Source organism: Tenebrio molitor, chromosome 4, assembly GCF_963966145.1.
Source record: "Tenebrio molitor chromosome 4, icTenMoli1.1, whole genome shotgun sequence".
NCBI classification, from domain to species: Eukaryota; Metazoa; Arthropoda; class Insecta; order Coleoptera; family Tenebrionidae; genus Tenebrio; species Tenebrio molitor.
In genome coordinates this window covers 28,313,314-28,326,890 of record NC_091049.1, presented here as the reverse complement: position 1 = coordinate 28,326,890, position 13,577 = coordinate 28,313,314, and the positions used below count along the sequence as shown (strand labels likewise).

Here is a 13,577-nt window from a genome sequence, read left to right as displayed (position 1 = left end):
AATTATACACATGAATTTAGCTGTTAAATTCAATTTATTAAAGAATACACAACCACATTACATTTATAAACCAGAAAGTTGTTTGGAAAATGACAATTACAAATTATATTTTGATCGCACAGTTTTAACTGACATTCATATTAAGTATAACAGACCAGACATTATTGTTTTAAATAAACAACACAAGCAAGCATATCTTTTAGATATAGCTGTTCCAAATTCACATAATTTAACACAGACATACCTATTACACAAAAATTAATAAATATTTAGAGCTCTCCGTTGCTATGAGAAATTTTTGATGTTTAGAAAAAAATTCGAATTTACCACTTATAGTTTCAGCAACGGGAATAGTACCGCAAAATCTTTTTAAAAATTTAAAAATTCTGGATTTAGGGAATTTAGGGTAGTTGAAATTCAAAAAGGTATATTATTATACTCATGTCATATCGTTCCTTAACATTCACACAGAACATAATATAAAAACGCAACAAAGTCAAAATGTGGAGGCGAGACGCCGGTAATTATGTTGATTAGCACTGCGCTATTAATTGATAGCGCAATATCCGTAATAGTGTATGTCCTCCGGCAAAATTGCCGTGCCGCCTGTTGGTGGAGGGAAAAGAAATAATAGTAGAGGGAATTTTTGCCTTGATTCTAGAACTAAATCACAAAACTATAAAGCAAGAATGCTTCACATTTCCTTGAACTGGATTATGACGAGGAGAAATGTGGTCAAAGCATTGAGCACCCTGAAGAGGGTCGATCTGTCGATGCAAAAAAATCTGGCGGCTGTAAATTGTGGGCGATTGTGTATCACAACATCGATAAAAACTTGAATTTCTTCGTTCCCGTAAGAGGTCAAATGGCCTTCCAACCGATAAGCATTCGCCAAAATCTCGTCGCACTTCTTCAAAATGGAGTCGCAGAGAAAAATCCAACCTGGAATTATAACGGTGTGATGGTGCAAAACGGACATGGGAACTGCCTTACCCATGAAGTCAGAATACGGAAAACATCGTGGTAGAGAACTAGCACGTGAGGACCCAGCCATAAATCACTATGTTTGATGACCACGTCAATGTAAACTAGTGTTCTATTTACACAACTAAAAATGGTGAAGAGAATGCTCCATCCGAAGATGTGGTTGAAGACCTCCACGCCCTCCTTCAACGTTAAAACGCTCTTTTTGATTTTTTTCAGAATTTCGACAATGTGCTTTGAGTGGAGTTGGCTCCTGCCTTCCAACAGTTGTGAGAGACTCTCACTGACACCCTGGTACCGCGAATGCAACAAGATGAGAAGAATTGATCCGCAAACCAAGTAGAAGAACATGGCGTAGAAATGGTAAAACACGCCCATGTTGAATGCGGTTACAGTAAGACTGGCGCGGTCAATATCGGCGTAAGCTCCGAAAGCAGTCAAACAGTAATAAACCAGTTGTGACGCAATGAAAATTAACTTGAGTGGAATAGTCTTCGGTGCAGACTGGACAGCAGCGAGACTCTTGATAAGTCGGAACCAGCAACTCCTTCTCAGTCGCATCATCACTATCAAAATGTAGAACACGTAGGAGAAGTGAATCAAATCGGTCAAAATTGCTAACACGAGCTGTATAGATGCCAAGTTCTGATACACCACACAGCTGGCGTAAATATTTGTGAAGAAACCTGTCACTTGCAAGAGGTACACGCAGATTTCGTAAAGTTTTTGCAAACAGTGCGGATTGTGGTTGTTCATCGACGACGGAGTCAGCGCTAGAAACTTGCCAAATGTGAAAATGGTGGCGATTACTTCGAGATCCATCTGTCCAAATCACCAGCTACTTGACTCTTGATTGAAATAAAATGTATTCGATCGTTTCGTTGCACAGGAAATTACCGATTGAACGGAAGGAACGTGTCAACAAATTTATTTGATGTCTTCCACATAATTCATCAATTAATTATTATTTCCCTCATGGATTTTTCTAGGTTTTTGGATTTAAAATTGTGACCTTATTTATGTCACAACTGACAAATCTTTTCCAATGGAGGGGAGTTATTTTTTAATTATTATTTATCTCAAAAAGCATAGGAAACAACAAAATATCTGTCTACAATCTCTTCTTTAGTGGGATCACAGCGTGATGTCACAAATACAGGGTCATTATAAATGTTTCTAGCATCGTAGATGGCTGGGCGATTAATTTTTGATGTGCCGCTTTATACACATACATTCTTACATGACAGTTGACAGATTCCCAGCGCCAAAAACCACCGCCAGTACCTCCATCTATCTGCGATACTAGTCTATCATGTTACGAGGCTAGCAGCACATTCAAAATTCTTGTGGTTTTCAACGTCAAGTATGATTTAGAAAGATTTATAATAACTCTGTTCTTTTTATATAAAGCATACAATAACTCTCAAATATACAACAATTAGTTGATTGTGATGATGATTATGATGACTTGTGTTTCAACGCTATCTATTACAATAAGAGGAAAATATGATCAAATTGATTCGATTGTGTCGTTGTTAAATACGAAATTTCCGCTCTAACAGATTGAGCACATTGTCAACAAATGGTTTCTTCGTAATTACAAAATTATCCTATTTAGTTTAATTTCATTCAATAATTTTTCCATGTCTTCATTTCCATTCTTCAAAATTATGACCATTTTTATGCCACAACTGTGGAATGTTTTCCACTTGCTCAATTACCTACTCCTCGACAAACAATATTGAATCACAACAAATTTATGTTAAATCTAAACGAGAAAGTTCTATTATTGACGAAAAGTTCACTCAAGAATGACAAACCGAAAGGTATGGATCTGAAAGTGTTCAAACTGATTTCTTTGGTTGGAGAACCTCTAGCTCTGATTCCTTTCTCGAATGAGAACGCAACACCAAATTGTTTCCCAAGATTGTACCCACTTTTACTATTTCTCTTGTACATGATTGGTGGAATAGCAACTTTTTCCAACAGAACATCGCATTATGCAAATTTGTCTACGATGCAGTTTGTACTGAGGGTACTGCTAGATCTAGACTTGCACGTCCACAACTTCTACACCATAATCATCATCAGCATGTTTAAGCAACGCAAATGGACAACCCTGATCAAGAATCTGGAAAATGTCGGGTACCACCAAGTCAACGAAAGATCTCCATATCTGACGTTCATAATCTCGCATCTGGTACTTTGGACGGTGACAAGGTTCTTGTGTCCCGTTTGGATCTACTTTATTGGTGTCACTTTCCTAAAGCTCTACTGCGTGGAGTACTTCATCTTCTTTATATGATTTTTCTTCATCGTTTCTTAAATTTTTGCTATGAAAAAAATTGCATCACCCTGTTTCAAAAACAATCGTGTTGCTATGGAAATTTGAACGGCACTGTAAGTCTTCCAAAATGTCAAAATTTAAAAGTGTCACTAACCGTCCTCATCTATGGAATTCGAAAATAGCCCAAACCATCGACCAAAACGTAAGTTGGCCTCTTCAATCAAACGCACCTAACCCCCACATAGCTTTCATTACTCCATGGTGCCATGTAATGTTGCTGGCAAGTTTTGTCTATGCCACACGAGACAGCTTAGACGTCATAATGCCATTCATTGTCAATACCAGATCGTTAAATGGAACCAGTTACATGAGCGACTCCAAAATTGACAAGACCCTTGGGGAAGCAGTCTTGGCAGATGTGCCCTACAAAGTAGGCATCACCTGTCACGTTTGAACAAGCTCTCTTTGTAACATGGAGTTTCCAGATCTTCTATGTGAAAAAGTACAAGTGGAACTTGTACAGTTTGGCCCACCTTGCTGGAGGCATCGTGATCGACAAAGACGAAGCAAAATTGCTCATAGGGATTTCACTTTTGCTGGGAACCGTAAGCACAATATTGACACCTGCGTTAATCAACAAATTCGGAGGTAAAGTTTCAGTCGTGAAAATAGGACCAGTGGGGTTAGGAGTTGGCCAAAGAATGGTAGCATCTCTTGTGGTCTTCTTCACAGCGTGGTGGACATCTTCCAGAGAGAAGACAACTCTAGTTTGTTTGGTGCTGATAGAAGCAGCTATCGTCACCAGTCTTGCCGTCGAAAGTAGAATCAACACAAATGGACTTTGTCCTTCCACCTTCGTGGAGAGATAGTGATGGGTTTTTCTTGACCATGATTCACCTACGTCCCACTAAGATCGCTACCTGTAAATCAAATACCAAATACCAAAGAAATAATTTTACTCCAGATTGGAGTAGCTGCAACGTTTGACATATTTAAAGTAGGAAGTAAAATAGCATGGTAGGTTTCAACTACGTTCTGTTACAGGTTTATTTGATCGACGTGGCTGATTCCAGGATTTTAAATTGCCGTCGCAAACCACCACAAAGAAAAAATTTGCAATGGTGACCACAACCAAAAAGTACCAGTGGAGCTGTACGTATTCCGACAGACGTCCCTACAAATTGAATTGGTTGTTCAAGAGTCCACAATCATTTCTTACGCGTTACATTTGGCACAACCCAGGCGACGAATTTCGGGGTAAACGAGGCCAGAATAATGCCGATGCTGTTACAAAAAGCTCCAACACTGCCGGAGTAGTTCGGAGAGATTTCCAATATGATCAGTCTGAATCCCGCCAGCGAAGAGCCCATCAGAGCCGTCGCTATTATGAACATTACTACGGAGAGATGCCTGTTACATCCTGCGTACGAAGCTGCCAACGTGTAGACGGCGGGTCCCATGCATCCTGCAAAAAAATTATTACAGAGTTTGTCACGCGTTCTGAGAGGTCGAGCAACGTTGGACGCGGTCAACATTTGGATGGGTGGTCTCTAGGACCCCGCGTTCCACCTTACCTATATTCGTGCAAACCTTTCTCATCATGACCACGTTGACCAGACCACTGTTGACGGCCCAGTCAGAGATAATTGCCATTACAAATCCTGTGACTATCATGACTCCAAACGGTATGGCCGTCCAGATTCCGCGGTCGCCGATGTGCAGCTTCAACACGTCGCTCAGGTACACCCGCAGATGGCCGATCAGATACACATACATCAAGATGTATGCTCCGATGATCACAGACAAGGACCACACGTCCAGCGTGCATAGAATCCGACAGATCGGTATGTTCTTGTTCTTGTGATCGACGATCGCGCCTGCAAGGTTTGATGAAAACTGGACGGGAGACGAACACGTGACTCACTCATTTCCGTGTCGAGGTAGAATCGCTCGACGGGGTTGATGTGAGGGTCCCGGTGGGGGTTGGAATAGACGAGCAAGTGCCAAAGCAGCAACAAGCCGAGGGTAACACCTCCGTAGAGGTAAAAGGGCAAAGTCCAGTCGCTACTTTTCATCATTATGATCTCGGTGGCTCCCTGACTGATTAAAACGCCTATATTCACGCCACAGCCGCCGATGGTCGTTAAAGTTGCTCTTTCTCTTCTGGGCACCCAATGAGCTATCATGGAGACCGCACCAGGCATCAACGTTCCTTCGCACAACCCCAAGAAGAATCTAATGATTGTGACAACGGTTGGACTGCCGTGAGTTTGGACTATAAGAAAAGGCGTGAACATGCTGGTGAGAGCCATCGACACAAGAGCAGCCTCTATGACGTGCTTTGCTCCGTATTTGTCGCTCACGATACCCGACGGCAGATGGGACAATCCGTAGCCCAGATAGAAGAACGTGTTGAGGTCGATATAATTCTTCTTGTTCCAGTGGTACCTTTTCATGTTGATCTTCTGGAAAGCTGATGTCACAAAAGGGAGATTTTTGAGCTGCGAGGTACGTTACTTTAAACGCGAACACCGGTCGTCTCGTATCGTTCAGGTGCATGCAATCGCCGTCGGTTCGGTTGTCCTTTGTAACGTTTGCGAACATATCGTCGACGAAATACTGAGCTGCTATTAGCGTACAATCTCGAGTGATGACAGCGCTTACAGCCACAAAGCATAGCATTATTACCACTACGTAGCGTCGCGGAATAAGAAAATCTACTTGGTGGTTAGGTGTGGCGTGCTGGACAGGTTAACTTACGTCTCGCTGGGGCGCCCTCAGACTCCATTGTGGCACTAAACCGAAACAAATGTTTACATTTTGATACTTTGACAGCCGAAGTAGTTCCACGTCAATCAAATCTTCACAGCCACCCAAAATGCAAAACAAGAGCAAGAGTTTTGTCAAGGCGGTGTCATTTTCAGGAGTAAATAGATTGCCATGAGAAGCTAAATGGTGTAACGCGTTTAACATCTAGACAGATTCTTGTATTCCTCGACGATGCGTCATGAAAGCACTGTCAGCTATCGTGGGTGTCATGGTCCTCCCCGTGAGGGATACTTTAGGGGTGGTACGACGATACATTGACCACATCGACATTTCAAATGTCTCCAGAAGTATCGCCGGCATGGAACTGGGCAAAATAATTAATAATACCTACGTAATTTTTGTTATTCCTTCTTTATAAAATTCTAACTTTTTGACTAAAATGTAAACTGAAACAGATATTTTATTTTTGGTTGTTTTATTCTTCGTTATTGAATAAGCCAAAAAAAATTAAATTTTTATGGTATTGTTTCCTGGTCTGGCAGGGATAGTGAGCAGACGTGTTTAGGAAAAAAAAGTGCAGAGATTACTAACGTAAAGAGCGACGAGTGAGTGAGAGGTGATAAGCAGAAGGCAGCGGGTAAGAGAGAGAAAGGGTATGACGAAATCGCGGAAAGTAAGGAAAGAAAGCAGCAAGAGAGAAAGGGAAGAGGGTAGGACGTCTGAAGAAGGCACGAACGTATTCAGAAAGAATTCCAGAACGGGAAGATCCCCAAGTAGAAGCGAAGAAGGAAATAAAAGCAAGGAAATGAAAATAAGAGAGGAGAACAAAGTACTAAAAAAGTAGCGGCAGGGAGAGAGAAGATGAGTGGAAGAGAAGAAAAATGGCAGACGGAGAAGGCAGATTGGATGAAAAGGATGAAAATTATAGAGGAAAGATGGAACAAGGAAAAAAGAAGGAGAGGAAGAATAATGTTATAATTACCGGAATAGGTGGAATAAGAGGAAATACAGAAAGGGAGGTGGAAGAATGAATTAGAAAAAGAGATAGGGGTGAAAGTAAACGTAAGGTAAACATTTAAAATAAATAAAGATAAGATAATGCTGGAAAAAATAGAAAGGTGGTAGCAGAAGAAGAAGATTATGCTAAATAAGAGTAAGTTGAAGGAAGGAAAGGATGAGAGTATGTATATAGATGACGATTTGACAAACGAAGAAAGGAAAACAAAAGAAGTTAAGAGAGGTGGCTAGAGAAGAGAGAGATAGAGGAAAAAAGGTGAAAATAGGATACAGGAAGATACAGATAAACGGGGAATGGTTTACATGGAATGAGAGAGAGGAGAAACGGAAGAAACATTTTTAGAAGAAGCAGAGAAGAAGAAATGACGCACCGGCGAGAAAAGGTAATAAAAATGTACGCACAAAGGGGAAAGTCGTTACCGAAAGAATACAAATGGGAGGTCAAGGGGCATAAAGAGAAAAGAAAAAGGTAAAAGCTACCGGAGGAATGATAACAGGGGTGAAATTGGAGACAAGAAAGGAGGATGCATCGAAATAAAAGCCATATAGGCAATAAATGGTGGAAAATAATGACAATATACAGTAAAGAGATGAAGACAACAAGAAGACGTATCGAAGACGCAATAAAAAAAAGCAGGGAAGAATTTATGCTCATGGCAGGGGACTTCAACGGGAGAATAGGAGAAAGAGGAGCAAGAAATTGGGAAGGGGAGAAGGGGATGGCAAAAGAAAATCCAAAGACAAGGTGGAGAATGCAGAGGGGAAGAGACTGATGGAATGGATCGAAGAAAATGGATGGGAGATAATGAACGAAAACAAACAAGGGGACGAAGATCGGGAATGAACCTATATGCAGGGTGTTATCGGCACATTTTAAAAATACACCTGTATATCATCTTTTATAAAATGTACGCCAATGCGAAGTAACCTATAGGAAATATGCTTTAAAACAAGGAAACCGCATTGGTGTACGTTTTATAAAATATGATATACAAGGTGTATTTTTAAAATGTGGCGAAATTTTACCTGCAAGGTTGTTTGACAACGTAGAAGACTAAAAGCAATTAAAAAAATTGTAGCTCAAAAAATAAATGTCAATTTATTTTTTGATATAGAATTTTTTAGATATTTTTTCCAAGTTCTACATGAAGCCAGTAGCTCGTGGTTAAAATATTTGCACAACTTTCAATAACACCCTGTAGGTAGCAGGGGAGAAACAGTGATAGATGACGGAACAGTGAACGAAGCAGCATGGGAAAGAGTAGAAGAAGGGAGAATAGGAGAGTCGGATCGTCTCGAAATAGCTTTGAGGAAGAGAAGGGGAGGGAAAGAACAGAGAAGGAAAGGGGTGGGGGATAGGAATAAAACTATTTATCTGTATTTTTTTGGAGTTGCTGTTTTATATGTAAAGAAATTGTAGTCAGGATTCGGAAAGCCCGTATGGCAAATAAAGCATTCTACTACTTATAGTATTGCTTCTATTTCAACAACGACTAAACAAACTTCAGAGAAGAACTTTCATGAGAAATGATCATAGGTTTCAATCCTTTTCTGTTTAAGTTAGGAATTCGTCCCTTTTCTGTTGAAGTTAGGAATTCGTTTCTTCTCTAAAAATAACATTTCTCCTAAAAATTTAGCTAGGAAGTCGTCATTAAACAAAATTGTTGACCACATGGTCTTTTACAACAAATGCTTTATTTGTTCTACGGGCTTTCTCTTGCCCGTTTTCACTCTCAGTCTATTCCTCTTATACTCTTCTTTCTCTATGTAACCTGGCGTTTCTCTGTCCACTCCTAGCACTCATCTCAAATATTCTTCTTGCACTGTCTCTACCTCCTCTTGTTCCTTCTATCGCCAGATCTCTGCCCTGTACATCAGCCGCTCTATACCATGCTCTCCAACATCATCATTCTCCTCCTGAAATCACCTCCTCACTTTCTCTCTCCGATTCCCCACACACACCTCCCACTACATTGTTTGCCTTCCTCACCATCTCTTTCGTTGAAGGTGTAGCCCAAGTACTTGAACTCGCTCACTCGTTCTGCTTCTTCTTCATTTCTGTTTCTGCCTTTCCTCCTTCCTTCCTCCCTTCCAGCAATTTCATAAAGTACTCTTCCCATATTTGCATTGTTATTTCCTCGCTCACTGATTCATTTTTCTTTCTCTCACAGTTTATGCATTTCCATACTTCCTTCTCTGTTCTTATTTCCTTTATCTCGTTGTCCTCCCTCCTCCTTCTGTTTCTTGATCTTTCTGCATTTCTCTCTCTCTCTCTCTCTCTCTCTGTATCTTCTTTTCGCTTCTAGGAACCAATTTCCATCGATTTTGGTCCTCTTCCATTCTCTCAACGCCTTTACTGCTTCCTTCTTCAATTATTTACATTCTTTGTCCTACCACTCATTTTTCCTTCGTATCTGTTTTGCTCCATTGACTATTATCTCATTGTTGTCGTTGCTTTCTCAATTAATCCTTTCAGTTTTACCGCCATCTTCTCTACCTCCTCTTCTTTTAATCTGATTTTTTCTAGTCTCTTTGTTCATCCCATATGTCACCTTCTTCTGCTCTTCCTTTGATTTTCCCTTTCCTCTTTCTTTATGGTTCGTATTCTACAGGGTGTCTCAAAATCCGCGAATTCCGAATTCAGAGCGTTGTAGGGGATCACTTCAGTAGTCCAAATATGGAAATAAAAAAAAAATCGGGACTCCCACCACAAAGATACATTGACTGAAGGTGCACTCTTTGAAGTGCGTTTTCTTCAAATACATAGTGAAAAGTTCAGTGTTTATTGTTATTTATGGTGTAGATGATTGTGGAAAATAATAATGTAAAACAATGTTTTGAAAAATAGCTTTACTTTGGAGTAAAAAAAAATCTTACTTTTTTGTAATTTTTCTTAAAAATGAAACGGCAACGTAGCTAGAATAGTATTTTGTCACTGTGGGTATGAAGGCTGCTATGTATTGAACAAAATTAAAGTGATTATATTATCTTCTTCAGCAAGAGTGAATTTTTTTTTCTAAGTATTTTTAGAGCTATTTATAGTATTTATAGTATTCTCAATTTGGTTGTAGGTCGTAAAATTTTTAAGCCCCGCAAGATCTTTAACTTAAACTACCATAAAACTTTACGACCTACAACCAATTTGAGAATAATATATTAATTCCCATCGATCAAAACAGTAGAACACACTCTTTAATTTAGCTTTATTTATTCTACGATTAGTTTTCCAAAACAAATTAACGTTGAAGCTTAACCCCCAGATTTATCGACAAAAGCTCTAGTTAGTAACGACAAACTAAACAACATGGACCTAGAAATAATAAAGAAAATATTTATGATTGGAAAATACTTAGCACTGACACCGGCTACTACCAAAAACATGTCGCCAACACTTTTCCGCAAATTTTACGCAATTTTCGTATTTTCTCTGTATGCTTTCGACACCATAAACAGTATCTACTTCAGAAAGTCGTTCTATTCTCAAATGTCAATGATTCAGCTCGTACTGAGACTACTGCTAAGTGCAGACCTTTTCGCCCACAGCTTCTACACCATAATCGTGGTAGGCTTGTTGAAGCAACACAAGTGGAGTGTTTTGATGAAAAACTTGAAAACTGTTGAAAGCAAGACCAGCCCCACACGATCGTACGTCACATTTGTTGTGTCACACATCCTACTTTTCATAATGACAACTTTTACGTTTTACGTCTGGATCATGTATTTTGGTTTACACTTCTTCAGTTTATACGTGGGAGAGTATTTACAAATGTACTCGATTTTTTTCAACAACATGTCGGCGTGCATTGTCTTACGACTGGTGCTGACAAGGTACAGATACCAAAATACTGTGACGAGTCGACTCGTCACCAGGAAGCTTCTCCATTTACCTCTTCTGACAAAAGTCAAAAACAATTTGTTCGTCTTGCGACAAACTGTCGACGCTTTTAACGACTTATTCGGCTGGACTATCCTTTTCAACATCTTTTTTGGAGCTTTGAGATGCTTGATTTGTTTTGACGCGCTCCTGACATATAGCGGTAACGGACTGGTGGCAAATGGTTTACAAATTCTCTCACACGCTGCAATTGTGCTGTTCTATTTAGTAAGTTGTCAAAGAGACCTTGTGGTTCTATGTTACTTAAGTAACTTTGTAGGTCGGAATCTTAACTGTGGTACTGCTCTGCGACACAATCAGAAACGAGTTTGAAGATTTGCTTCTGCATTTCCACAAACTGGAATGCAATGCTGAATTGCCGAGCGACGAAAACGAGATGAGTGCGTTGATTAAGAGCCTGTCAAGATGCGTACCAGAATTCACAGCTGCCAGATACTTCTATGTAGACAGGTCGACGATCTTGAGTCTTTTCAACAGTATCACTACGTTCCTTCTGGTGATGATCCAGTTTAAGTAAAAGTTTTTGGCAACGATTTTCCATTTATAAGAATCTTCTGTGTCTCGAATGATTTTGGTTTTTGAAATTCTCCCAGGAAAGACTAGACGATGAAATAATGTGTTATCATGGATGAATCTCTAGATACAGAATCTGAATGTCAGTATTTGTCATACGCAGACTCAGGATTTTCATAATTTGTACTCCACAATCAATAAAATGAATTTCCTTGGTTTTATACATTTCTATCGATTGCCAAGACATGATACCTTCCTTACGTTTCCTCTACCAAATCCCTATTCCTTGTGTGTCAGTTGTGATTTTCTGACGATTGTAAATCAATTACCAAAGTTTGCTTCTGATCAAACAACTCTTTGTTCTACTATCGACAAAATCGCCTGACAACAGAACGAAACTTCACATTTATGACAAAGCTTTCAACAGTTGGACAAGTTCCAATCAACACTCATGGATCTCGGTGCAATTAAAACAATTTTCTCTTTCGGGAGTTTATTAGCTTTGACACCTCCAAAAATCGAAAACTCGACTATTACCATGTCACAAAAATTATACATAATCGCCATGTTTCTTCTTCACTCCACTTGCTCAGCCATAATTTTGATATTGAGTAGGTCGTACTACTCGAGATCAGCTTTGATGACGACAGTTCTGCGAATACTCCACCAAGCTGTTTTGTACGCTTACAGTGTCTACGCTCTGATGGTCTCTGGACTGATGAAGAGAAGACAATGGTTTCTGCTGGTAAAAAATTTGGAGCGAGTCGAGTGTGAAGTGAACAATGAAAAATCTCTTTACATCATATTTTTTGTATCGAATGCGATCTACATCGTCATGATGGTCTACACGAGTTACATCTGGACCAGCGCCATGGGTTTGGGGTTTGTCATTATGTACAGCGCGGAGTTGTTGCCAGTCTATTCGCAGTTTTTCATCACAGTTTTGACTTGTGTCATTTTGAAGATGATACAGTCACGGTACAAATATCAAAAAGTCTTGTTGATTCGACACTTCACTCAAGCACCGAAGCAACTGTCACACATGATCCTGCTCAACGTCAAACGAAATGTCTTGGCCCTCAAGAACGCGGTTGATCTTTTCAACGACATCTTCGGATGGAACACTCTCCTCAGCATCTTCTTTATCGCTTTGCGAAGCTTGTTTTACCTCGATTCTGTCATCAAAAGGGAGAACAATGTAGAGACTCGCGTTCCCGAAAGCTATTGGCAAGTCGTGGGTCGGCTCTTTTTTATGTTGACTTTCTGGGTGAGTCTTGAAGATCTTGTGACTCTTGTTTCACTGCTCTATTTAGGTTGGAATCTTCGCTGTGATTTTGTGGTGCGACGCCATAAGGGAAGATTTCGAAGAGTTGCTTTCGTACTGCTACGAAATGCAAGAATGCGTTGCCGACTCGATTGTTGAAGAAGATGAAATGTGTGCCTTCACTAAAAGTGTTTCTGAAAACATACCAGAATTCACAGCTGCTCGGTACTTTTGCATTGACAGGTCTACTATTTTCAGCATTTTGAATTCGATCACCACTTTTCTCCTCGTCATTATTCAGTTTAAGTAACTGTAATTGCGAAGAATTTGTTCATCTGGTTTTGTCAATCTATTTGGGCTCTCCACCATTTTGTAAAGAATTTATTGTCGATTTTCTCATAAGGAAAATAAAATTTTGTGTTGTATTTAATATGTTTCTCTTTGTACTAAATATATAATTTGAAGAATGGAAGAAATTTGGAATAAGAAGATAATATAATTATAAAAAAATATATGAGAATGTCAAAGGGAAAAAGCTGTGCTGTAGACTTTGGCTGATCAATTATTATCATTAAGTAAACATTCTATACTTCTTGAACTTTGTATTTCGATTAAAAGCCCAAAACTTTTCAAGGTTGGCATAACAGCACTCAAAACTATATTTACTTGAAAATTATGATTAGCATCATTCCCCAAAACATGAACTAATTGCGTCAAAATTATTGTTTACGCTACAGCTTTATTTTGTAGAACACTTAATAAACAAAAAAAGAAAAACAATGTTTGTGTAGAGAGTGTATTTGTATCAACTCATTGAAAAATTACTTTCATATTCGATGACATTTACC

At 39.4% G+C, this 13,577-nt stretch overlaps 2 protein-coding genes and 1 long non-coding RNA gene across 6 annotated transcripts; 1 reads left to right on the top strand and 2 right to left on the bottom strand.

Annotated features, from left to right (window-relative positions):
• Nucleotides 1-694: 694 nt before the first annotated feature.
• Nucleotides 695-1,806, bottom strand: LOC138129459 (uncharacterized). The gene is made up of 2 exons (XM_069045757.1): nt 1,011-1,806; nt 695-942 (listed from the first exon to the last, which is right to left on the bottom strand). The coding sequence occupies exons 1-2, from the start codon at nt 1,804-1,806 to the stop codon at nt 695-697; spliced, it is 1,044 nt and encodes a 347-aa protein (XP_068901858.1).
• Nucleotides 1,807-3,372: 1,566 nt separating this feature from the next.
• On the top strand, nt 3,373-13,125 carry LOC138128809 (uncharacterized). Of its 3 annotated transcripts, none has more exons than XR_011158924.1 (6): nt 3,373-3,473; nt 3,517-3,701; nt 3,757-4,268; nt 4,316-5,779; nt 12,156-12,732; nt 12,779-13,125. It is a non-coding gene; the product is annotated as an uncharacterized lncRNA (long non-coding RNA). The 3 variants fall into 3 exon arrangements; XR_011158922.1 differs by having other exon boundaries at nt 3,757-4,288; nt 4,345-5,779; nt 12,779-13,124; XR_011158923.1 differs by lacking the exons at nt 12,156-12,732; nt 12,779-13,125 and having other exon boundaries at nt 3,757-4,288; nt 4,345-6,490.
• Nucleotides 4,290-6,119, bottom strand: LOC138128808 (sialin-like). 2 transcript variants are annotated; one of them, XM_069045010.1, is made up of 6 exons: nt 6,032-6,119; nt 5,789-5,988; nt 5,196-5,736; nt 4,846-5,148; nt 4,498-4,736; nt 4,290-4,445 (listed from the first exon to the last, which is right to left on the bottom strand). In XM_069045010.1, the coding sequence occupies exons 1-6, from the start codon at nt 6,057-6,059 to the stop codon at nt 4,296-4,298; spliced, it is 1,461 nt and encodes a 486-aa protein (XP_068901111.1). In that variant the 5' UTR covers nt 6,060-6,119; the 3' UTR covers nt 4,290-4,295. The 2 variants fall into 2 exon arrangements, with proteins under 2 accessions (XP_068901111.1, XP_068901112.1); XM_069045011.1 differs by having other exon boundaries at nt 5,789-5,961; nt 6,032-6,116.
• Nucleotides 13,126-13,577: the final 452 nt, after the last annotated feature.

What these genes read in the sequence shown, in the direction of transcription:
- LOC138128808 (XM_069045010.1), bottom strand. Translation starts at nt 6,059, where the DNA reads ATGGAGTCTGAGGGCGCCCCAGCGAGAC. An exon ending in CTACCTCGACACGGAAATGA is followed by an intron (nt 5,149 to 5,195) that starts GTGAGTCACGTG and finishes CAAACCTTGCAG; the next exon opens with GCGCGATCGTCGATCACAAG. An exon ending in TCGCCTGGGTTGTGCCAAAT is followed by an intron (nt 4,446 to 4,497) that starts GTAACGCGTAAG and finishes TTCAATTTGTAG; the next exon opens with GGACGTCTGTCGGAATACGT.
- LOC138129459 (XM_069045757.1), bottom strand. Translation starts at nt 1,806, where the DNA reads ATGGATCTCGAAGTAATCGCCACCATTTTCACATTTGGCAAGTTTCTA. An exon ending in TCTCTACCACGATGTTTTCC is followed by an intron (nt 943 to 1,010) that starts GTATTCTGACTT and finishes TTATAATTCCAG; the next exon opens with GTTGGATTTTTCTCTGCGAC.